This window comes from Diadema setosum, chromosome 6 (genome assembly GCF_964275005.1).
Source record: "Diadema setosum chromosome 6, eeDiaSeto1, whole genome shotgun sequence".
Classification (NCBI taxonomy): Eukaryota; Metazoa; Echinodermata; class Echinoidea; order Diadematoida; family Diadematidae; genus Diadema; species Diadema setosum.
The window spans coordinates 35,062,727-35,088,543 of record NC_092690.1 but is presented as its reverse complement, the minus strand read 5'-3'; the positions used below and the strand labels follow the sequence as shown (position 1 = coordinate 35,088,543).

Below are 25,817 nucleotides of genomic sequence, written 5' to 3'. Positions count from 1 at the left end.
TGGTACACCTTATTAAGGCTCACTGCTTGCTCAGCCCCCCGCCCATCCTTTTCACTCTTTTCCTTTTTTATCCCTCTGTTGTTCTTTATCTTGTTTGATATTGCCTCCCTATTCATCCTGTTCCTTCAAAGGTTTCCCCCTTTGGTCCTCGGATCTGGATCATCACTGACCCTCCTCAGCCTTTTGTCTGTCCACCTCCCACTCTAATCCCCCTCCCTAAACCTGTTGGGCTCCTTGCCCATGGCTTCCTACCCTCCCCCTTTGTTTTCCTTGTTCTTTGTCCTTAGCCAGTCTCTGACTATTGTAACGTAACCACTTTCACCACTCGGGTTGGGGATTCCAATCTGGATCCCGTGTTTAAATTGTCATTGCAATTATCCCTCTCACACCTCTCCTCACTCTCTTTAATTCCACAGAGAATGATTAATGCATCCAGCACACAGATGATGTACCTTTACCGTTCCAACTTCAGCGTTTATTCCTTTCCGTAGCTCGTGTCAGGTCCCGGCCTAGTAGCCTGACATCGCTCGCTAGACACATCCGATCCCTAGCCCTACTGTCTCCCATCTCCTCTTCTGTGTCCACTACTCGTACTCCGTACAGCCTATACACGCGCACACAGCCAATCCCTGCAAGGCTGGCTGCGCGTGCCTGTGCTGTAGGCCTACACAATGTACGTAACACAAATGACACACCCGGTGTGTATAATTAATACACACAGCAACTACAAACACACACGCAGACGGGCCACTCACACACTCATACACAGGGGGATAGAGAGGGAGAGAGAGAGGGAGTAAGGAGAATGGGAAGGAGAGAGAGGGAAAGAAAGGTCCGAAGCGTGAAGAGATAGAAGAGTGTGTAGTGGCAAATACAATGTACAGTGACATTACACTAGTAATCAATTTTGTTACACAGCTCTCTCTCTTAGTTTGAAACGTCCCGTTTCATTTAACACAATGCTTTAACAAAATTGAATATTTTCAAACATTGAACGTTAAACTGTCTTTTAAGGTTTCTTTACAAAACCAAACTTATTTACACAAAACCATTGACTGATGGTCCTACGGGGTGCTGCTGTAACGTTACATCAAATAAAACACTGAACATATCCAAATGAATACAGTTATATCATCTTTTTCAATCGATAAGGCTCATTCTATGCCCTACTCACTACCAACAATGTACCAAACTAATGTGTGTTGGACACATCCAAATGCGCACTTCTTCTTGAACATACAATAAAACTTCGGAACACGATAAATGCTTCAAACGTTATACATGCAATCCACTTGGTGAAACGTCGACCTACTATTTGACACCTCAAAAATACAAAATCGGTGTTTGATATCCAATACTGTATCATAAGCAATGATGTTACATCGTTTACTCAAACTACTGTCAGTGGCTTAATCTCCTCCACCTGTAATAATATATCACTGAATTCTTCGATTTAACATACGCGTATATAGTAAACAATATGCCCATGCACTCTGTAAATGCGCAGACATTACCCGGTATTCACATAAAATTAACCTTCGAGATATAATTCTCTCAATTATTACTCTTTACATACTTTAAGCATAATTCGGTTCTAACTTCCATGTCAGTCATTTCCAACTCGATCTAATCCATAAACAAGGTGTTCATACAACACGTTACTAAAACCGCTAGATATTTTGAGTTAGAAACCAATGGCATATGCTCCAAACTACATAGAAATGAATACCTCCAGTGCCGTTATTTTTTTTTTTTTTTGCACCAAACTTCACTTACTGTCAATGCTGTACATAAACCTAAAGCATTCATCCCGAGAAACGACTTGCACATAAAAAAAAAAATGGACGGTAGTTATTCCTGGAATGCAGTTACATATGACGATACCCGTCTTCTCAGTCACTCACATAAGACAAATGTCATACTTACAAATCTCCCTGAAAATAGAAAAATAACTTGGCAGGTCTTAGGGAAGAAAGGCACCAATAAAAAAAAATGTATTTCTCAAGAACACCCGCGAGACTTATCGCGTAACTACCAGTAAACAACAACATAACAATGGCAAGGTAAGCATTAGTTCTACTTAGGCAGTTCATTGTGACTCTAATGCTGATTATTTAGGTCCCATGACTTTGGCACAAGCTTTCGGTAAGTGTCCGTCTGCTTGACTTGGCGAACTACCTCCCCACCGATGTAGTAGCAGACGCAGGTCTTCTCCACCACTAATGCGACGACTTGGTCCTTTTCCTCACGAGGGGTAGGGGTCGGCTCCTCGCCAGGATCCTCGTCGTTGTCAGAGTCGTCTGCAGAGCTAAGACCATTTTCCAGTGCTGCTCGCAGGAGCATAGCCCGAGGTTTTCCTTGAGGCGGAGGTGCCACATGGATGCCTGGACTAGAGGGGGTAGAAACAGAGAGGGGCGTAGGTGAAGCCGCTACCGAGAGAACAGCTGGACTTAGGTCGGCCTGAGGTTGTCTTGTGATGTCGACGGGCTTCTCAGATGAGATGAGCAGATGAGCAGAGGTAGATGGTGGATCCGAATTGGATGGCATGCTGATCTCAGATGTCGGGAAGCGAGGTTTTTCACCACGTTCCTCCAGAGGACTCCTGTCTCTACGTGATGACTGGTCTCGTTTACCACTATGCATAAAACCCACGTGACGCTTGAGATTGTAAAGTTTGCTCCCGATATAATCACACTCCTGGCACTTAAATTCTCTGCCACGGTAGATTCCATGCACCTTCCTCAAATGAAAGTCAAGGCTCCTCCTTTCACGGTAGTCTTTACCGCACTTCCTGCAGTCATACCATCCACGACGGTTATCCCTGTCTGCCATCTAACAGGATAAACGGAAACAAATTAAGAATTACTAAAAAATTGCGTTTTGCGACGTTGCCGCATGGGGTACCGGCTTGACCTGCCAGATTCTTCTTGTATGTCTACAGCTTCGACAGGCTCTCCTGCAGGTTCGTCATATACCTGAGAACCAGGATGAGCTATGGGTGAGCCAACATCATTACTTGCTTGACTGTTGCCTGGGTTTTGTGAGCCAGCCAGGTCTTCAATGTCGTGTGTGACCACATCCGCAGGTTTCTGATATGCCCAGGTCGACCTATCTTTGCCCTGGTAGGGCTTAAGACGGTCACTGTGAACCACCTTTGGTCTGGACTTCTCAGATGCTTGTATCCTGAAGGTCACATCCGAGAGTTTGGACACAACCAAATAGGGACCTGTCCATCTCAACTTGAGCTTTGGCGACATCCCCTTCTTGCGAGTGGAATCATGTAGCCAAACGAACATCCCTTCGTTGATCCTTGGGTGCTGGGTATGTCGATCATACTGCCGTTTCTGGCGGACTGCGCTTTTCTTCAGAGATTCTTCTGCTCTCCCATAGGCTGTCTGTAGACGGGTCCTTAGATCCTCTGCAAAATCACCCAAAATCTCCTCCTCGGGTGGCATTGAGGGCATGGTGAGGTCGACAGGGATGGAGACTTCTCGCCCTAGCATCAGCATATTAGGGGTCTCACCTGTGGACTCCTGCGGGGTAGCCCGATATGCACTTGTTGCATATGGCAAGTATTCGTCCCACTCATGGCGTTTGTCCTCTTCACAGAGTATGGATACGACGTTTAACAGGGTCCTGTTAAAACGCTCCACGAGTCCGTCCGATTTCGGATTATATGCAGTGGTCCGTGTCTTTCTGATGCCCAGGAGGCTACACATCTCCGAGAAGAGGCAACTCTCAAAATTTGTTCCTTGGTCTGAGTGGAGTTCCTGTGGCACTCCAAAACGACAAACAAATTGTTCCACGAGAGTCCTCGCAACTGTCTCTGCTGTGGCATCTGGCAGAGGGTACGCTTCCATCCACTTTGTCGCATAGTCTCCAACAACCAAAATCCATTGGTTACCTTGTTTGGTCTTCGGAAGTGGGCCTACAAGGTCTATTGCAATTCTTTCCATTGGGGCACTTACTCGATGTTGCTTGAATGGAGCTTTCCGTTTCGTCGGGGGAGACTTTCTTCTTTCACACAGATCACATTTTCTGAGGCTTGACCTCACATCAGCAGCCATTTTTGGCCAGTAAAACCGGGCCTTTACTTTTTCCAGGGTCTTTTTCAACCCAAAATGTCCACCAAGGGGTCCACAGTGTACATCTGCAAGGGTACTTTCTCTGAGCTCCAGAGGTAGAATCACTAACCTCTTCAGATGTTTCCCATCATCTGACTCCCACCTCTTGCATAACACCCCTTCCAGGACCTCTATCTGATCCCACTGGGACCAGTATGTCTTGGCAGCTGGTGATTGACCTGAGACAGTCTCCCATGCTGGTCTGCTCTCTCCACTCTCTTTGGCTCTCAGAAGCCAAGTCATTGTGTCATCACGAAGTTGAGCTTTTCGTACGTCTGCCATTGTCAATGACGGCTGGAACCCAGTGCTCCGCACACTCCTGTCTTCCCCACTGACAGTCTCTGGGGTTACAGAGTCGCCAGTCTCCCCAGCGTCCTCCTGGCGTCCACATTGCTTGCACTTCATCCGTGACAGGCCATCTGCATTTCCATGCTTTGCTCCGGCCCTGTGCTGGATGGTCATGTCGTACTCGGATATCTGTTCTAACCACCTGGCCATTTGGCCCTCAGGATTTTTGAAGTTGAGTAGCCATCGGAGGGAAGCATGGTCAGTTCTCACGGTGATCTTGCGTCCGTACAGGTACTGCCTGAACTGTTTGAGAGAGGTGACTACGGCAAGCAGTTCTCGCCGAGTAACGCAGTAGTTTTTCTCGGGCTTACTGAACTTTCTGCTGAAATAACCCAAGACCCTCTCGCTCCCATCCTGCAATTGTGACAACACACCACCCATGGCATCAGCACTTGCATCCGTGTCCAGGATAAAGTCACCCTCTGGCAACGGATATGCCAGTATTGGGGCACTTTGCAACCTTTCCTTCAGTTCGACGAATGCACTCTGGCAGCTTTCACACCATACAAAGGGTTTTGCCTTTGCAGTGAGGTCATGGAGAGGGGCAGCAATGTCGGCAAATCCTCGAATGAAACGCCGATAATACGATGCGAGCCCGAGGAAACTTCTCACTTCTTTCTTGCATTTGGGGACAGGCCAGTCTGCAATTGCCTTTGCCTTCTCAGGATCAGTAGAAACGCCGTCAGCCGATACAACGTGACCCAAGTACAACACTGACTTTCTGAAAAGGTGACACTTGTTTGGCTTTAGTTTGAGTCCTGCTTCCTTCAGTCGGGAGAATGTGATGCGCAAGCGCTGTATCTCCTCTTCGACTGTACTACCAAAGACGATGATGTCGTCTAGATAGATCAACAAAATGTCCCACTGTAGGCCCTTCATAACCCTCTCCATGAGCCTCTCGAAGGTCGCAGGGGCATTGGCAAGCCCAAAGGGCATCACTTTCCACTTGTAGAGCCCGTTTCTTACGACAAATGTTGATTTCTCCTGAGCATCCTCGTCTAAGGCAACTTGCCAGTACCCGGAGGACAAGTCCAAAGTGGAGAACCACTTGGCTCGTCCGAGGGCATCCAGTGTTTCATCAATCCTGGGTACAGGATAGGCGTCCTTGATCGTCACATCATTCAACCGTCTGTAGTCAATACATAGGCGCTTTGTACCGTCTTTCTTCTTCACCAAGACGACATTTGCTGCCCAAGGACTGTTCGAGGATTCAATAACCCCTCTTCGCTGTAGGTCTTGAACCTGTTTGTCTATTTCTTCCTGGTTGCAGGCTGGATGACGACGTGGCTTCTCCTTGACTGGCTTTGCATCGCCAGTGTCGATACTGTGTTTGACAATATCTGTTTGTCCAATGTCATCACTGGAGGTTGAAAACACATCCTTGAAATCTATGAGGCATTTCTCGACATCTTTGTGGAACTTTGGGTCAACATTTTCCTTGCATCTGCTCAATAGGTCTTCCAAATGTTCAGGGATCTCTGCTGCTTTCACATGGCTTGAATCTCTATTCATAGATTCAACATCAACAACGGATATAGTTGCCGCCGTTACACCCTCTTGTACCTTCTGTTCCTTGTCAAAAGGGTTTAACACCCTGATCGGGAAGGTCTCAGATTCACTGTTCACCAAAGCCCTTGCAAGGATTAGACCCTTCATTTCCAATTCACCACCTCCTTCGATTGGCTCAATGAGTACAGGACCTGTCACCTCTGAGATGTCCGCACTCACTCTCCCAGGAACAATGGCCTCATGACCTCCTGGTATCACAGTTGTCTGGCTCACAACTACTCTTGCAACAAATGGTCTCCCAAAGTGACTCCTACATTTGATCTCCTCTCCCTTGATCTTCAGTGTCAACCTCTGGAAATCCAAACTTCCGCCGGTGTGTAAAAGGAAATCCATTCCCAGGATCCCTTCGCATTTGATGTCTGCAAATATGACCTTCAACAACTGAGTCGACCTTCCCACTTGAATCTCGATCCAGGCAGAACCCAACACCCTCAAAAGGCTTCCATCGACTTGACGAATGCGGATTGTCTCATCCTCGAGTGTTGGTCTCTGTCCTTTTTCTATCAAGTGGTACACACTGGAGTCAATTATGGTGTCTGTAGAACCGGTATCGATCAGGAAACTACACGTTCGAGACCGTAGCTTTGCATCTACGTATAAACCTAACTTTGGGTCACCTTTTAGGTTAGGCAGAAGGATAACTTTGTTATCTAACCCTGGCTGTTCTGGGTTGACTGGTTGCTCCTTGCTACCTTGTTGCTCTGGTCTGGGTTCTGGGACTGAGTTGGTGGATCCTGCTCCTTCAACAGCCCTGCCTCGGATCCTTTGGTGGGCTGATTTCCGTTTCCCTGGTATTTCTTCTCCTTCTTTGGGAAAGGGCATCGCCTAATAAGGTGCCCAGTCTGACCACAATTGTAACATCGTGGACTCTTCCATGCAGTCTGGGGCGACGTGGCATCAGATGGAGAGACAGTTCCTTGTTTGGCCGACACACTCTCTGTAAGAAACTTTGTCAGTGTCTCCATCTGCTTGGTTTGCTGAAGCAGAACTTTTTCCATCGCCTGGAAGCGTTCTTCAGTCTCCTGATCAAGGGTTCGCAGGAACTTGTTTGGGCGCAATCTCTCTTGTCTGCGCAGAAACTCTACCCGTTCCAAACTTTCCATCTCTTATGCAGCTTGGATCGCCTCATCCAGTGACCTTGGGCGAGCTCTGTATATCCCCTCCCTCACTGTATGGCTGTCTATAGCATCTACAAAGTGGTTCCTTTCCAGTCGGTCCCGAGCATCATGTGGTATTTCCGGATAGGCCCTCACAGACAGCTCATGTATGGCCTGGCCTAATTCCTGCAGAGTCTCCCTTGGTCCTTGCCTGCGATGTCGGAGTTCTAGCAGATAACTTTCAGCCTGTTGGCCTGGTCCGAACCTCCTGCTCAGAAGTTTAACGAGCTCACTGTATGACTTCTTTTGGACCTCAGGTAGATCACTGATGAGTCGAAGCGCACTTCCTTGTAGGCTAGCAGCCAGGTATATTGCAGCTTCTGTTTCATTCCACTCATTCACCTGACGGCAGGCTTCAAAATGCTGGTGGTAATCAGACCATGCTGTGCTCCCGTCATATCTGTCTGGTATGATATGGGGTCGTTGCTTCCTGCTGGTCAGATTTTCCTTGGGGGTAATCACAGGTTGATTCCTTTGTGAAGGCGTGGACATGAATTCCATATATTCATTATTTCTGGAAGTGGCGTTTACCATATTGTCCAGAAGGGGCACAGTGGAGTCCCTTGACCAGATACCTGATGTCTCATCTCCATGAATGTCTCTGCGGTCAGGCAACTTGAACCTTATTTCTGGATCGGTATTTTCTCTTTGGCTAGAAGACTTTCCTGGTGGTGTAGCAGCATTTACATGGAGCTCTTCAACTGCAGCTTCCAACTCATTCATTCTGGTTTGGAATCGCTCGTTCTGCCACTTCAGAAGTTCCTTCTCCATTCGAGAATGGTTAAGTTCATCCTTCAACTTCAGAAGCTGAGCTGTTTCATCTATTCCACTGCGTTTATTTTCCATTGTTATCTGATGCTATTGTCACGTGCAACCATAAACTAGCCTTCTGGCTCACACTTACTAGCATGCAGTTCACTAAATGGCTCACAGCTTGACCCACAACCTCTGGCTCACAATAACAACATATAACTTTGAAATGATGCTTTGTGGCTCACATTCAATGACATACACGCTGTATGATGGCTCACATTTAATGACATACACGCTGTATGATGGCTCACGACTGGCAAAACAATAGGCTCACATTGAATAGCATATGGCTCACAATTAATGACATACACGCTGTACTATGATGGCTCACGACCAGCAAAACAACTGGCTCACATTGAGCAGTATGTGGCTCACAATTAATGACATACACGCTGTACTATGATGGCTCACGACCAGCAAAACAACTGGCTCGCATTGAGCAGCATGTGGCTCACAATTAATGACATACACGCTGTACTATGATGGCTCACGACCAGCAAAACAACTGGCTCACATTGAGCAGTATGTGGCTCACAATTAATGAACGCCCTTTGGCTCACAACTAGCGCAAAGCTCCAAGCTCATGTATGGCTCTTGGCTCATAAGAAATAATACATGGCTCATGAACAGGGTTATGAGCCCAAGTTCATCTTTGTTTGGATGCCTAGTTGACTCTCAGCATACTATGCTCAACATGTGTTGTTCTAGAGCTACGTGTAGGCTTACTGCATCATTCCTGAGCAACGGCCCTATTCACACACTAGCTCAACAACCTAACTGGCTCACTGCATCTACAGCTACCCAATTGGTCACTGTCCACTCTACTATACAGTTCCTTGCCCACAGCTACTTGTAGCCCCTGGACCTGTATTGCATCAATACTGAGCAACTTACAGCCTAATTCTCGCATGAATTGGCTCATAGACATAAATGGCTCGTTGCGAAATCTTTGCCTAACTGGCTCCTAATGATTACTTCATTTCTACTGAGCAGTCCCTGGTCCACGGCTACTTGTACGCCCGTAGACCTGTATTGACATCAGTACTGAGCAACTCACAGACTACAATATATTTCTCATCCCAAATGGCTTACAGACCCGATTGGCTCTTTTAATACAATAGTACCGGGAATCTATAATTCCCTCATTCTACTGAACAGTTCTTGGTCCAGTGCTACTTGTACTGTAGGCCTGTGTTGCATCAGCACTGAGCAACTAACAACCCAATTCTCCACGAAATGACTTGTAGACATAAATGGCTCTTGTGAACACTGTCTCTAATTGGCTCCAGATGACTAGAACTAATTCATTTCTACTGAACAGTTCCTGGTCCAATAGATACTTGTACTGTAAGCCTGTATTGCATCAGCACTGAGCAACTTACAACCTAATTCTCCACGAAATGACTTGTAGACATAAATGGCTCTTGTGAACCCTGTCTCTAATTGGCTCCAGATGACTAGAACTAATTCATTTCTACTGAACAGTTCCTGGTCCAATAGATACTTGTACTGTAAGCCTGTATTGCATCAGCACTGAGCAACTTACAACCTAATTCTCCACGAAATGACTTGTAGACATAAATGGCTCTTGTGAACCCTGTCTCTAATTGTCTCCAGATGACTAGAACTAATTCATTTCTACTGAACAGTTCCTGGTCCTATGATACTTGTACTGTAGGCCTGTATTGCATCAGTACTGAGCAAACAGTTTCATTTCGTACAATTTTACATGGGTTTTGTGGGCTAGCGTGGCTCACCGAAAAATCCTGATAATACGGCTCCCTGTAATGTAAGCTAAATCGCTGCCTCACATCACATCAGTACTGAGCTGAGGTCTTACACTTTTTATCATCGCCGTTGGCCCTTTTCTCTTATATGCTCACAAACATTGAGCTCATATCAGGGTCTGTTAAGCATCAACTGTGAGCTTATGAATGAGTTAACTACCGTAAGTCTAGATCTATGTCAGATCATTGACAATCACAGATATTGCATTGACATAACACAATCCCGACGCTGCCACCACTTGTAACGTAACCACTTTCACCACTCGGGTTGGGGATTCCAATCTGGATCCCGTGTTTAAATTGTCATTGCAATTATCCCTCTCACACCTCTCCTCACTCTCTTTAATTCCACAGAGAATGATTAATGCATCCAGCACACAGATGATGTACCTTTACCGTTCCAACTTCAGCGTTTATTCCTTTCCGTAGCTCGTGTCAGGTCCCGGCCTAGTAGCCTGACATCGCTCGCTAGACACATCCGATCCCTAGCCCTACTGTCTCCCATCTCCTCTTCTGTGTCCACTACTCGTACTCCGTACAGCCTATACGCGCGCACACAGCCAATCCCTGCAAGGCTGGCTGCGCGTGCCTGTGCTGTAGGCCTACACAATGTACGTAACACAAATGACACACCCGGTGTGTATAATTAATACACACAGCAACTACAAACACACACGCAGACGGGCCACTCACACACTCATACACAGGGGGATAGAGAGGGAGAGAGAGAGGGAGTAAGGAGAATGGGAAGGAGAGAGAGGGAAAGAAAGGTCCGAAGCGTGAAGAGATAGAAGAGTGTGTAGTGGCAAATACAATGTACAGTGACATTACACTAGTAATCAATTTTGTTACACTATTCTTATGTGTGAAGTCCTATTATATGATTGCTTTCCCTGCCTGTTTGTTATTTTGTCTCTGACAAAGATTCTGCTAAAGGATCGAAAGCTCAGGCCCCTTTTGACTCAATTTTACTCCACTGGCTCTCCACAATTGGATAAGCAGTTTTCAGCAGGTTTTTATTTTCTTTTTCTACACTTAAAAAACCAATGTGTGTACATATACGAGTATGTTGTAGAACCAGGAAAACATTTCATTTTATGATGCCTATAGGACAAACACACAAGCTTTTTTATAACATTCAAGCAATTTCACATTTCTAACCCATAGGGCCTATATGGTTGTTTGTTTTCACAGACAATTGCTAACATAACACAATCTGATGAGAATCAAGTCCAGTGGTCTATATTATAGTTTGATAACATTGTTGAAAATAAATTACCAAGATGGGACAAAATGTTCAGTATAGGTAGTTGGAATTCTACAAATGAAATTAAAAAACAATCAGTACTCTTAAAAAACTATCAGTACTCTTAAAGGACAAGTTCACCTTCATTAACATAAGGATTGAGAGAATGCAGCAATATCAATAGAACACATCATTGAAAGTTTGAGGAAAATCGGACAATCCGGTCAAGTTATGAATTTTTGAAGTTTTTGTGCAGTCACCGCTGGATGAGAAGACTACTGCAGTGTATGCTGTCACATGCGTACAACAATATAAGGAAAATATAAAGAGAATTTCACAAAATTTCATCTTTTGAAAAAAAGTACACATTCCCTTGACTCGTTACTGACGTATGTAGTGGGTAATATTATTCCCATTGCCTTTAGAAAGAGGCAAGTCAAGTGCTCTTTTATTATGCGAAAAAAGTGAAAATATGTTGAATTTTCTTTACATTTTCTTTATACTGTTGTATTCATATGACATCACGAGCCTTAGTAGTCTCCTCATCCAGCGGTTCCAACACAAAAGTTTTAAAAATTCATAACTTTTGCATCGATTGTCCAATTTTCCTCAAACTTTCACTGATGTGTTCTACCAATATTGCTGCATTCTCTCAATCCTTATGTTAATGAAGGTGAACTTGTCCTTAAAAAACAAAACTAACTATAAGAAGGCTGAAAATAGATGGTAAATTTTTGGTCAAGTTATGATGTCACAGTATCTTTTTTTTTTTTTTCATTTGTGCATGCACATGTGTGTATATGCCACGTACAATGTAATGTCTTTTAGCAGCAAAGAAATATCATGTGATCATTTAAATCATTAGAATATAACAGTCATGTTGCCCCCCTCCAAAAAAAAAAATGTCAAACATGACGGACTCATTGTCTTTACTATTTTTATTCCTCATTTAAGTTCATATTGCATACACACTCACACACACACAAAAGGAGGGAAATGGCCAAAAAATGGGAACATTTTAGTAAAAAAAAAAACAAATCCTTAATCATGTATAATGTAAAGATTGCAAATGAATGTGATTTGACTACCTGACATCCAAAAGGAGATACATTTGTAGTTATAACTCACAGAATTGGTATTCAAAAACTATTTTAATCTGTAACTGGGGGATTTGAAGAGGAGATAGAGATACAAGAGAGAGAGAGAGAGAGCCTGGAAAGAGAGATGAGGTGGTGGTGGTGGTGATGGGGAAGGTTGATACAATTTATTATGTTACCTTTCACACAAAAATGTCCAACTGTAGCCCGTTTGTCCAGTTACCTGACAAAATTATAAAGGGATCCTTGATATAGAATTGTGTTGACCATTGTTGATGAGACCATCAACAAAAAAAAAAAATGCACAAGGAATCCATGATAAAACTTTTTAGTAGATACTAGTAGTCCTTTGGAATGTTGTGGGTTGGTCGATGGAGGTGCACACTGATTTTGATTTTTCAGTAGGCCTACTCATCGCATTTATACACTGAATCTTTTCTTTTTGGATATTTTTGTATTTGTATTTTGTTATTTTTGTATTATTTGGGTCTAAATATTAATTTTCCCGGTAAACTGTGCACTTAGAAACATCCGTATTAAGCGCCTTATAAATGTACTGTATATGTGACTGTGCACCTCAAAACGAACATAAAGTCGCACACACTGATTTTGCGTGAGGACTGAAAATAAGTGAAATGGGTCAACCTAGCCGAACTTGACTTTTTCATATTTTCTGAAAGAGCGGGTCTTCTTTTACATTATGCTAAAATTTGGTATCATAAGACGGGCAGGAAAGTGTGTTTTTTTAGCAGTTTATCTCGAACATTTTTGGTAGAATATGTGATTAGGTGTGTCTTTAGAATCCCTTTTTCATTTCTGAAAAACCTTGTCCACACACTTCACTTTCAACTCTAATAAGTTTTGAAAGGATAGTGCTACTGCTTTGAAAGTTGGCATTAATTATGGACAGAATGTGTTAATGAGGCATGCTTAATTTCAGTTTAATTTGATAATCCCTTCATTGTTGTTACTCTGGTGGTTTACTTCCTGTTTTTTGTCCCATCCATCACACAGCCAGCACGGTTTGGTAAAGATTAAGCGCTTGAATAGACACTGTACTTCAGAGCCTCTTTTCTCAGTTCACACTTTTCCTGAGTTTGTGCTTTCTTTCCAATATTTAGATAGGTTAGCAGAGTCCATTTGATTTGAGTTATACATCATTTTAAAGCTTAAAGTCTGCTCTTTCAGAATATGGTCTTAACTAAAAATTCATGTCTGGCGACTTTTTGTTTGTTTTGAGGTGCAGGGTCACATATTACTATTATTATTAAAACTGAAGATCAAAGTCATTGAAAAAAGGTGGAGGAAATGTCTCTGATTGTACGAGCCCTTTTGCATTAATCTGTCTGTGTTATGCATTTGTTTATTTACCCTGACCCTAATGGTTTGCAGTGACGATTTGCTGCGTAAAGGGATCGAGTCATCATCAATTTAATCAGTGTCACCTAAAAAGTTTGGTGAATTCACCTTTATGCCATGATCATCGGTTGCCAGTTTGTTACTATCAGCCCAATAGAAACACTTTCTTGCAATGAAATGAATGGGGTTAACACAGTTTTGTATGCTATGTTACCGTACAGAAATATCTAATTATGACCATAATTACAATTGTGTTGGCCATTGCTGATGAGACCAACAACAACAAAAATGCACAAGGAATCCATGGGGGGGGGGGTCCCTTTTTAATGCACTGCTAACACCTTGCACCTGCAACTGAATATCCCAGCTGTGGAGTCCTGTTTGCATTAGCCAGAAGAAGAGAAAGACACATTTCCATCAGTGGGAGAAACTGCATTGCCATGGCAACAACAAATTGTAATATCATTTACCTGTTGAGCTTCCCTAAGGAGCCAGGTTGGACAAAAAGCAGTCAAAATCACTATGACCCTTGGGCCTCTCCACCCAACTTAAGGAAGCACATCAGGGAGTAATTAAACATAAAAGAAAAGAAACAGTACAATTTTTAATGAAGCGTGTACACCATTAGGATTATTCTACATAAGGTACAAACTAAAAATATAATTGTGGCAAATGGGTATTCATTCCACCCCCTCCCGTAAAAAAAGAAAAAAATCCAGTGTACAAAAAGTATTATCAGAGTACATGTCAACAACAACAAATGTCCCCTCTAACTGCACTACTGACTAATAATGTAATTCTTTGCACCCAAACCCTATCCCAAGGCCCAAAACCTCCGCCCCTCCCCTTAAAAAAAAAAAAAAAAAAAAAAAAAAAATCACTGCAGACAGCAAAGTGTACGATGCCAGCAAGTATCATCAACATACCCCAAACCATCTTCGATACACAGTAAAAATAAAAATAATTTCAAAACTTAAACTTTATCATTTACATTACCCTGAGACTCCATGACCCAGCACTTTCTTTGAAAAATCCTCATGTGGTATTACATACACCACTTTGCAATGTATATTATATATCTGGAGCCATAAATTCATAAATAATATTAGATAATGTGAGCATGAATTAAGGCATGAACATTAAAAAAATATATATATACAATTACTAATCAGAAAATGTTATACATGTCTTACATATATAGAATCTGAAACCCAGAGAAGAAATATAACTGTAACTTGACACATTTGGGTATTTCAAACAAAGTCAAGATACAGAGATTCTCATACACATGTACATTGTATGTATGTCCTACCTGTGGTTATCAATACACTGCATTAAAATGAATCTCTCAGCTGTTGAAGGAAAGATGAGAGAGAATCGATAACTGCACAGTCCCTTACCGAGTCAGGTAATTTGTTCCAGAGTCTGGGAAACCTACGGGTGGGGGACAGGAAGAGTACCTGTAGTGTAAGTAACATGCCTTTTTTTTTTCTCCAAAATAATATCTTCGGCAAAGACCGAGAGAGGAGTGCGTAGAAAAAAAAAAAATAGAGGATTACACATACATTTGAAGTTTTCAGACAAGCTAAGACATCCAGTAGCAGTTCCTCATGTACACCCTGTTCTTTTTTCTTTTCTTTATTTTAATGAATGCAGGACATGCAGAGCAACTCTCCTTTTTTTTGGCAAAAACAGAAATAAACAAACCAACCACACAAAAAAAGTAAAAGAAAAAGAGTGAAAATTTTTATTTCCTTTGTTGTCACTATGTTTTTTCCCCCATTATTTGTTGACAGTACAGAACTGGTCCCCACAGTACTGTATCAATATGGAGTCAGGTTCTCCATTGCTTGTGGGAAGTGTATGGCAGTGGTAGTGCGGAGAATTATTGGGCTTGCATGATAAGACTGGTTGTCATGTTGATGATGACTTATTTACGAATCAATACAGTGCCGGTGAAATTTCAGACACTTTTCAAACCATTTAGTCAGTATAACATCGTTCAAAGTTAAGAGAAAGGTATGAAATAGTTTCATTGACTGGAATTTAGTTCAAATGTCGAAGAAAAGATCACGGTCGACTTCGTAGCTACGCAGCGACACAGCTCGCTCCACCCATCGAGCTGCACGACTGTAGCCCCGGGGGCGTTTTTTTAAAGACGGCACAGATTGGGGCATGGCGCGTGTTAAACCTATGGGAAAAACGTTGGGTTAGGGTTTTTGGTTATGGTTATGGTTATGGTTAGGGTTAGGGTTAGGGTTGGGGTTAGGGTTAGGGTTAGGGTTAGGGTTAGGGTTTGATGGTTAGGGTTAGGGTTAGGATTAGGGTTAGGTTTAGGGATAGGGTCCCCGATAGATTTTTAGTTTCCCCAATCTGTGCCGTCTAAAAAAAAAAAACACGCAGCCCGGGGGGCCCGCGGGCCGGTATCGGTGGTTGCGTGCGCCACTCTAGAGAGCAGCGTGCAGCGGTGTGGAAACCGAACGAAGACGATTTGACATAGGATTTGTTTGATTTTTCTTACTGAAATGATTCATTTGCCTATAAAAATGTCACCATGGATAGAAAACACATGTATTTACATGAAACACTATATTTTATTGTTGGTTATTTGCATCTAAAGGAAATTTCTCAACAAATTTCACCTTACCAAACAGGCTGTCGTCACAAGTTGTGCTGGTATCGGTGCATGTGGGAGGGGGTCCGGTGGCCAGTGGGCGAGCGCCACGCCGAGCCGAGCCTCTCAGCAGCTAGCAGCGCGGCGCGCGTCCCGCGATATGGAAACCGAACTAGTACGAACGAAGACGATTCGACATACTGTAGACAATTGTTCCATTTTTCATACTAAAATGATTCCTCTGCTCATGAAAATGTCACCAAGGATAAAAAACACATGTACCTATGTAAAATACCATATTTTATTGCTGGTGTTAAGCATTTAATGGAAATTTCTCAACAGATTTCACCTTACCATGCAAGCTTTCGTCACAAGAAAAAGCTCCGTCACCGAGACTCTCAGAGCAGAGAAGATACCGTTAGATATTGCTTCGCAGCATCAGAAAATAAAAAGGAATTGCCTTAAAATGCGATGAAACATTTTTTTCATACATCATTCCACTAACCTATGTCAATATTATGACAAAAATGTGTTTCATTCTGTAAAAATCAGGTACAAATAAAGTTGGGTCGAGTTGTCCAATCGCAAACCTGCCCCTGGACAACTCGACCTGGTCGAGCTGTCCAGGGGTAGGGACAAGTTGTCCAGGGACGACTTATCCCGCGGTCGAGTTGTCCAACCCCCAACCGTGAATACACAGTATTCAATGGATGGAGCTGTACATTACTAGACATTTGGATCATTTCCATAACCAGGTAGGTAGGGGTACTGGTATCGGCGACCCAACGCGTTCAATGGGGTTACGATACCGGTGTGTGTTCCACCGTACACCAAATGAAGCAAGTGGCTGGGCATTGGGTATTGTGTGTGTCTCTCTGGTGTGTGTAGGCCTGAACGGCGAGAGTTGGGAGAAGTGGTGTGTGTAGGCCTGAACGGCAAAAGTTGGGAGAAGGGGAGAGAGAGATTCTGCCGAGAGTCCTTGGGGAGCTCGCAGAGTGATGGGAAGGCCTAAAAATAGACGTGTTTCGGTCAAGGGGTCAGGAGGGACTGTCGCTTCGTGGAATGGAAGGAGTGGAAGGTGGCTGGAGTTTGGCTCGCAAAACGCAAAGACAGTATCGTATTGCAATGGAAACGGCAGGTGGCGCTCTGTAGGTGACGGTCATCCTGGTAGATGTTGGAAAGATTTTGCCTTCTTGCAGCAAATTACTATGTACTAAATTCGTAATTTTCTCATCTATTTTACACTGTAATGTGAAACGAACCATCATGGATGTTGATACTATCCTTCCTCAACACAATTTCATCAAGTATTCTGCAAATACTAGCAAATAACATTCTGATACGCCACATAAACAGGAACAGGACCATTGCTTTAATATAAGATTTAACTCATTCATTTCAGGCACTTCCGGGGGTAATTAGGATTTATCATTTATACAAAAGATGAGTCCATGCATAAGATACAATTTCCCATGTCAAAGTGAATTTGGCCCAAAAAATGGACTTGGGTCGTTCTTATATTCAGGTCTTCAAATGATACGCCAACTTCCCAAATGGACCCACCACGATATGATCTCACCAACAATTATTTTCTATCCACATGCCATTAAAATTGGTGTCCATGATAACCACAAGAGGGCAGTATTGATCCAGCAGTAGTTCATTTAGATTTTAAAGGCCAGTAGTTCGCACCCCCTTTTCAGTTTCGTTCTCGAACTGTATTCCATTTTTCGTATTAACAAGACTTCGAAACAACGTCACAATGATATGTGATGCGCTCCGTCGGAATGAGTCAAAAGTCGCAAAAAATGAAATCGTAGTTATGCCTATATGTGAATTCTACAGACTCTAAGCTTTACACTGATGTGTAATGCAAATTATTTCGACATCCCCATAGATCATAAAAACGAATATTAACTACGTTTATGATGTCAGTCCATTTTCTGAATAACGGAGAAAATCGCTCTCAAAGTTCAGGCTATGTTCAAGCTCAAAACTGTTTCTTTCACGGGACGAAACAATACAACTACAGTCCTGCTTAGCGACGGCGTTTACGCTCCATCGCACGCACTACCGTATAAGGCGATAGCTTGGGTATGTAAGATGATTATTAACCAATCGCAGGACAGGTCTATCATTAACGATTCTGACCAATACGGCAGCCCGAATGTAAACTTCGGCGCGTTTGTGTCCGTGCCGCTGCCGCCGCATGAATGAGTCGGTACGCGTTGTGTGTCGGCTGCGTTGTGGTTTGCCGCAAGTTTTTAACTCACAAACAATAGGAAACAGTAGAGAGAGAAAAAAAAAAAGGCACGTAATACGAGAAGCGTCTTTTAGCGAGGGCGTTGATCGCTTCCATTCTCCTCCCATGTTGTTGTCAATGGAAACTAAAGAGGACGCGTTTAGCAAGTACACACTAAAAAATAGGAGAGCAAATATGTACGCCTAGGGGTACAGATGTTTGTCGCTATACAAGGAACCCTAGCGGTACTTATATGTACCCCATACAGGGGTACATATAAGTACCCCTACCTGGGGTGCAGATATGTATCCTATGGAGTACTTATTTGTACCTTTAAGGGTACTCATTTGTATCATCATAGGTACTTATATGTTCCCTTAGGGGGTACTTATATGTTCCTCTGTATGGGGTACATATAAGTACCCCTGTATGGGGTACAGATGAGTACTTCTAGGGTTCCTTGTATAGGGACAAGCATATGTACCCCTAGGGGTACATATTTGTACTCCTATTTTTGGTATGTGACTGCCTAAGTAAACAATATGACACACACACAAACACGCACACAAACACATGCATGCAATCGATGAGAGTAAGTTTACAGCATACAACTGTATGTATAAGACATGCTAAGGTGTTTTTCCTTGATATACAAATCATACGCTTTATTTAAGTTGGAAACTTATAACAAAGCAAAAGCATCCATGTGTTGAAATTGCACTAGAAACACAGAGGGCTATACATTTTTTGGTTTGCAAATTTAACAAGCAAAATTCTCACCAAGCGCTGCCAGGGTATGAAATTTAGTGCATTTAAGAGGGTCTCAGTTCTCAGTCTCAATTTACGAAAACAAGATCTTGTGATAATTCCTGTGACCGTCTCATTCACAAAAATATATATGTACGCAAAGACGAACAGCTTATGTAGTACATGTAGTTGAGACTGCTTATCTTTGGCACAATGTACAACAGTGTAGGTACCTACAGGAATACATAACAATTGCACAACAAAGAAATATGTCATAATATACACTCAAATATTGCATGAAATCCATTCGTGCTCAAAATTCACATTTCCATAATTACACATCAAACATAAGTTGGCTTGAAGAACATCTTTCACTTGTTCAAACATTGAACATCCTACACAATCATATCAAATGAAATATCACTTGATTTAATTTGTTTGTAAATCACTTCATTTAACTTATAGCAAAAACTGTTCATAGTCTTTAAATAAAAGGTAAAATCTTTGACAGAAAAACACTGTAGCACTAATAGGTATATATGGAACGAAATTTGGCATCAAAATGGCAAAATGAAATAAGTATATCAGAATTGCTCCGAATTAAGAAGGGTTTTGTTTTTGAAATGGCCTTTTTTGAACCTTTAACTTTGAATTTCAAGAGAAATGGAATACATGTAAAACTAGAAATATTGCTATGGTAAGTGGTATACATCCACCATAATGCACGCTTCTCCCAATAGGTCTATGTTACGTCTGGATGTGTGACGATAGTTTCACATAAGTGGCAAAATAGTAAAATGACAAATGTTACAAGTGTCACAAATGTGTTGAGTGTTTACTTTCCTTGAACTAATTCTAATTGGATAATAGCAAAGAAAGAGTCTTAGTCTAAGAAAGCAAGTATTTGGGGATCGAGGAAAGTTCTTTGCTTTCATAATGCACATGAACAGATTTTATGTTCCAAGTGTATATACACTTCTTCGCAGTAACAGATACCTAATGTCAATACACTGTAAATGTCTGTCTACCTGTGCTTATCAAAATTCCTCTTACTCTGTCACGAAGAAAACTACCTTCAACTTGACGCATTATAACACAATGTACAGTGGGTTTTGGTTAAACCAAAGTGATACCCCTTGCTCTTCACACAAGAAACACATTTGTATCTCAGAAAAAAGTAAACAGATTATGCACCATTAAGAAATGGGTAGGCCATAGATATGAATTGGATGGCGGTAGTAGACGTACTGCATGTACATGTATCATTATTGCACTGTTTGTCACCATCAATTACATTTTAAAGTACGATATTTCTTCCTGTAGAACACAATTTCATACACTTGCGCAATTAGTGAAAGATATTATCTTCATTATGAAAAAGCACACTGGTCATATCATAATGTAGTATCAAATCCATGTAGTGAGTGCTTGTTTTGCATGCTGCGTAAATACAGCTTTATATCCGACTGGAGAGAAGTCATGACCCCCCCCCCCCCCACCCACAAAAAAAAATGAAGATGTGTGAACCCGCTGAAAAGTCCTGAGTAAACTGAGGCAAATGTCTATGGAAATGCGTGTTGTAGCAAAATCAAACCGTCCTCAATGGGTTAACATGGTCTTCTCTATCAGTTCACCACTGAAGAGTAATTTTTGGATGATGATAACATAAGTTTTGACCATCAGTCTAAATCTAATGGCAATCTCCTTACAGTTCTCCCATCTGTTGAGGTAATCTCACTATGCACAACACTGCCCACTGGCACTGGTAAAACAGTCCAGGACCAGTGAAAATCACCGTTGGACCAGTAACTGTTCAGGAATGGACCATTAAATATGGACAAACTGGGTACCTACTGGTCAAACAGATGGGTATGGCCAGTACAAAAAAATGGGTTAGTCTGCAGCCATGTCATGCAAACCATTCAATTGTCTGCTCATGTCTCGTACACCGCAGGTACTATGTATATATCAATCTGTTCGAACATACTACAACTCACTGCTCAAATGCAATGAATGCTCTCAAGGAACTAAATAACTTAACTGAATATCGCTAGATCTACGCAAGGTCAACTTTAGCAAGGTTGATTGCACTTCACATTCATTCTAAATAAGAAGATATAGATTTAGAAACGGCAGTGGCAATTACAGGAATCTTCATGAAAGTAAAGCTCATGCTCATGTATTTTTTCAGAAAAGTGTCTTTGATGTACATTACTGGGAAACACGTAAGATCCTATCGTACATAGAAGCTATGTGGAAGTTTGTGTTTTGCTTTTGTGTGAGCTTGGAGATTTAACTTCAATATAAGTAAAGAGAGGGCAGGTGTATAACTCAAAGTGACCAAATCCATACCCTGTTACTAGCAATGTAAAAACCCCAGGCCCGTAGCCAGGGGGGGGGGGGGGGGTGCGTCGGGTGCGTACGCACCCCCCCCCCCCCAAATTCTGAAAGGTCCACTTTTTCATAATAACGGTTTTTAGCAATTCTCAAGATAACAATCCAAATAAATAAAAAGACACATTACTATATGCTGCGTAAATGTGGAAGAGTACGTTTAACAATGTTAAAAATAATTGTACGAAACCCTTTTGTTGTATGAACCATCGGATCGTCCTCATGCACACAAACACAAATGTTATGTATCAATTTGTGCGAGCTATTATTATATTGGCACTGCATGCCATGGCCCTTGGCGCGTGTGACCGGTGCTTTTTTTTTTTTTTTTTTTTTTCCACTGGCCGCCCGAGTACGTGCGATTCGTGGATGACATTGAGGTTGACACTTGCATTTTTTCACAGGAACAGAGGTAAGTGGATGAAAATCTAATAGCCTCAAGTTTACATATATGATAACAATTAAAGAAATTTCCTCGAAATTACTATAATCGAAAACCTGAGACATTTTATATCTACGTCTCGCAAAGATATAGTACATGTATATATAAGTACATGTTGGCATGATAATGCCTGGGGATAGACTATTATGTCAACTATTTTCCATTATGAATGCATGCTCCAATCAAATTGTAAAAAGGTGGTCATGAATTAGCATTTCTTACGAACGATCAGGAGAGACAAAACAAAATGAAAGGCCTGTCATTGGTTCTCATTTTAAAGTGAGCCAAAACCTAAGAACATTTTCACTTATAATTTCCAAAGAGTATTATGCAGGCACGCAAACTCAATTTAGTTGTATTTCATTTAAATGTAATGGGTAAGAGGGTATGAGAGAGAATGGAAAGTGCTGAGCTATGAAGTAAAATGGTAAAGTAAAAAGTTTGTCAGATAGTATTACAAAAGAAACTCATTCTTTTTTGTTTGTTTATTTTATCATTATTTACTTATCTCTCTTCTAACTTAAAGGTATAGTGGATCTCTTTGCAGCCCAAATCAAATAGGAAAACATCTGAGCACTAAGCCCGAGGTCTGAATTTGCACTCAACTTCTTCCAATGGCTAACGGATGTTTAATTTTTGAATTTCACTGACCTCCAAATTTCACAAAGAAAACCTTCTTAGCATGATGGTTACTATGACATTTGACTGATATTGGAGATGTTTGCGAATCGGATCTACTACCTTTGATATTATTAAATCTAAAATGATTATTTGAAAGTTCGGAAATGCTGGAAATATCCTACCACAAGGAGGCAAAATATAAATGGTTCACATTTACAATTCATTTTGTTTTAAAAATTTTCTTATTTATTTTCGTTTTTGACAAACTCGCATACCAACGGCTGATATACTGTATAGTAAAGTGAATGTTTCATCTTCCAAACAGCATCCAATGGGATGGAAAACTCCAACTGAAAGGTGGACACCGTGACCATACTCGCTAAAGAAAACGCGTAATAGGGGTCGTTTTTTCTCACGGATTAGATGGAAAATGTGATGGACGAGCGTATATAATCAAAGGGTATCAAAAAGGCCGAAATTTGGGAAAATGGTATATTGTTCAATCATGATGAAGTACTTCTTTAGGGTGCAGAAAACATTTAAGGAATACTTGTTTTTAAGGCCCGAAAAAATCATATGATCATTACTCGTTTAGGGGCCATTTTGAAAGTCCATGTATGAGCATGGTGTCCACCTTTTAATTGTCGCTACCCCTCCCGGGACAGTATCAAAGGACCGTTTTGTCAATTAACACAATCCCCCCTTCCTTTAAAAATCCTGGCTTCAGGCCTGCTAACGTGGGTATACAATAGAAAAAATAAAAGTTAAAACAACACCAGGAAAGTCACTATTCTCAATTTTGCGGCGCGCTACGCGCGCAGAGTCTCGAACACAATTAAACTTTGCAACTTCCTGGCAAAATGAGTTTTTACTATTTCCTAGATGAAATACCGTAACGCGATTGCATGCAACAGACAAAAATACAAATTTCCTCGAGACCTTAAAACGTCATTAAAACAGTCAAAATTCACAATTTGCGGCGCGCTTCGCGCGCAAATTCATATACAACTTTTGTAGTTCGGTCGTCCAAAGAATATATTATATATATATATATATATATATATATATATATATATATAATTGTGTGTGAGTGTGTGTGTGTGTGTGTGTGTGTGTGTCATCATTGGTATTAGTACCGAAGGTCCGTTTTTTTACTGACCGCACCCCCCCTTGAAAAATCCTGGCTACGGGCCTGAACCTCAATAGTGATTTAGTTTTCCACTGCCATCTGAACCTTTAGAAATTCTTGCCTCTCCTTTGGCTGTAAAAATATACACTGCAGTCAACGTATATTTGTATGGTCAGCGCTCAGGATTAGTATCATTTTGGTGAACTGCTTCAGTTGCCAATATTCCTGTATCAAGTTAGTAGGCTCCGTCTGCAAAGAATATGTACACTACAAACACATTTTATAACAGATTTTTCAATTGATACTGCATCTGTTTGATGGTGCATATGTACATAGAGTACCTCAAACGGGCAAGGCAACCTTTACTATGATTTGCAATGAATTCAAGCAACATGAAAAGATTTCCTTGCTCATAACTATGATGGAAATCACACTTTAACCTCAGTGTTAAGAGGCCAGAGACGTACAATCGTCGTAAGCAGCAAAACATTTTCTTTTAAATTCAAGTTAACATACTTGAGACATTAAAGCTCCAAATGAGAATTTGTTGCCTACATTCAGCTGAGGTAAAAGGTTTCTGTCCTATCAATGGGCCAGAAGAAGTAAAACCACCATGAATTTATTGGGATATAACGTTAATCAACTTTCCTATCTTAAAGAATGAATTGCTGGAAATATTCAAAGCAATTTCCAGAATCGACCTGAATCTACTGGGATATTTAAGTTGATCAATCTCTGTACCTTGAATGGTAATTACTTGGAATATAGCAATCCTAATCTTGTGAGACAGGGTTGGAAGAAATATTGGTGCGTTCTTCGTGTTGGGATATTCCAGCCCAAATGTGCACTACACAGCCAAAGTTGAAGCAACCTCTGCAGAAATGTTGGTGCAGGTGCAGACGCGAGAACTGTTCCTTCCACCTCCACGGGAAGGCCATCTGGTGCAAAAGGAATCCCACATATTACTAATAGGGACTTTCTGATTGTGTGGACATGGCCACCTTTCTTGTACAAGAGTGGTTCCACATTGCTACAGTCCATTGTCACATCTGGGATGATATTGCCCATTTTCATTTTCAGTGCACGTCGTTCACTACATACTGCTATGACGTCATGGCTCCCTTCCCTCCAACAGGCTGGCGAGTGGTTGCACTAAGTGATGACATCACTCGTGTTCTGAATATAGGTGGCCATGAGATCCTTGGCAGACGTGTTTGCGATTCAGGCATTGGGATGTACTGGAGAACATGGAGTATGCACAGTTCCTTAAAACGACGTCATTACCTTGACGTCGACATTTAGGAGGGGAAATCCAAAAGTCCCTATCGTTGGATTTGGTCCTGCAGGTTCCTGGACAAATATTGAGGAATGAATTCAAACAAATATGTTAATAATAACAAATAAACTTTTATTCACATTTTATCAACTGCAATGAAAAGGGCAACATTCAAAAATATTAGATTATCAGTTAGTTTCAAACCCTGGTTTACATTGAAAATGTTACTGCATGTATTAGCTATGCTTAAAGTAACCATCATCTTTCAAATTATTTGAGGTTGATGTGAAAAAAGAAGAAGCAACATAATTGCAATACTTATCACATTTGCTTCAATAATAACTATCAACCCTTTTTTTTTGGGGGGGGGGAGGGCAAATAGTTAACTTACAACTCTATGAACATTTACTTTCCACAAAACATTTGGAATGTACAAAGGCTCTTCTTATTTTGTGACAAAATATCCAATCAAATATGGACTCATTCCCTTTCAAATCATATTTCACTTTACACAAACCTGTGGTATTACAGCCAGGGTCTTCCAAGATGGGGGCCCTTTTGATGAGAGTCCCTGCAGCTTCAGAGTACACAGTGTATTGTAAGGGTGAAGAGAACCCAAGTGTGAATCTACGAACAGAGAAAAAGAAAACAGGAAAAAAGGGGGACAGTTTACCTTAGTTGAGATAAAGGAATTGGTCACTTTATCTGATTGATAATCTATAGGAATTACCATCATGTCATATACGTCCTACATATAATCTAATAGGAAAGTCATAATTTACAATACCTGCAAAGTCATTCTTTCTGCAAAGGTATTATAAGAATAACAGTAATTCACAGCCTGTCATGGAC

At 41.6% G+C, this 25,817-nt stretch overlaps 1 protein-coding gene across 2 annotated transcripts; it reads right to left on the bottom strand.

Moving 5' to 3' along the window:
• Window positions 1-1,755: 1,755 nt before the first annotated feature.
• On the bottom strand, window positions 1,756-10,646 carry LOC140230220 (uncharacterized). 2 transcript variants are annotated; one of them, XM_072310401.1, is made up of 2 exons: window positions 10,189-10,646; window positions 1,756-2,832 (listed from the first exon to the last, which is right to left on the bottom strand). In XM_072310401.1, the coding sequence occupies exon 2, from the start codon at window positions 2,830-2,832 to the stop codon at window positions 2,101-2,103; it is 732 nt and encodes a 243-aa protein (XP_072166502.1). In that variant the 5' UTR covers window positions 10,189-10,646; the 3' UTR covers window positions 1,756-2,100. The 2 variants fall into 2 exon arrangements, with proteins under 2 accessions (XP_072166502.1, XP_072166501.1); XM_072310400.1 differs by having other exon boundaries at window positions 10,195-10,646.
• Window positions 10,647-25,817: the final 15,171 nt, after the last annotated feature.

Bases quoted from the DNA above. Each gene is read 5' to 3' on its own strand.
- LOC140230220 (XM_072310401.1), bottom strand. From the start codon at position 2,832: ATGGCAGACAGGGATAACCGTCGTGGATGGTATGACTGCAGGAAGTGC.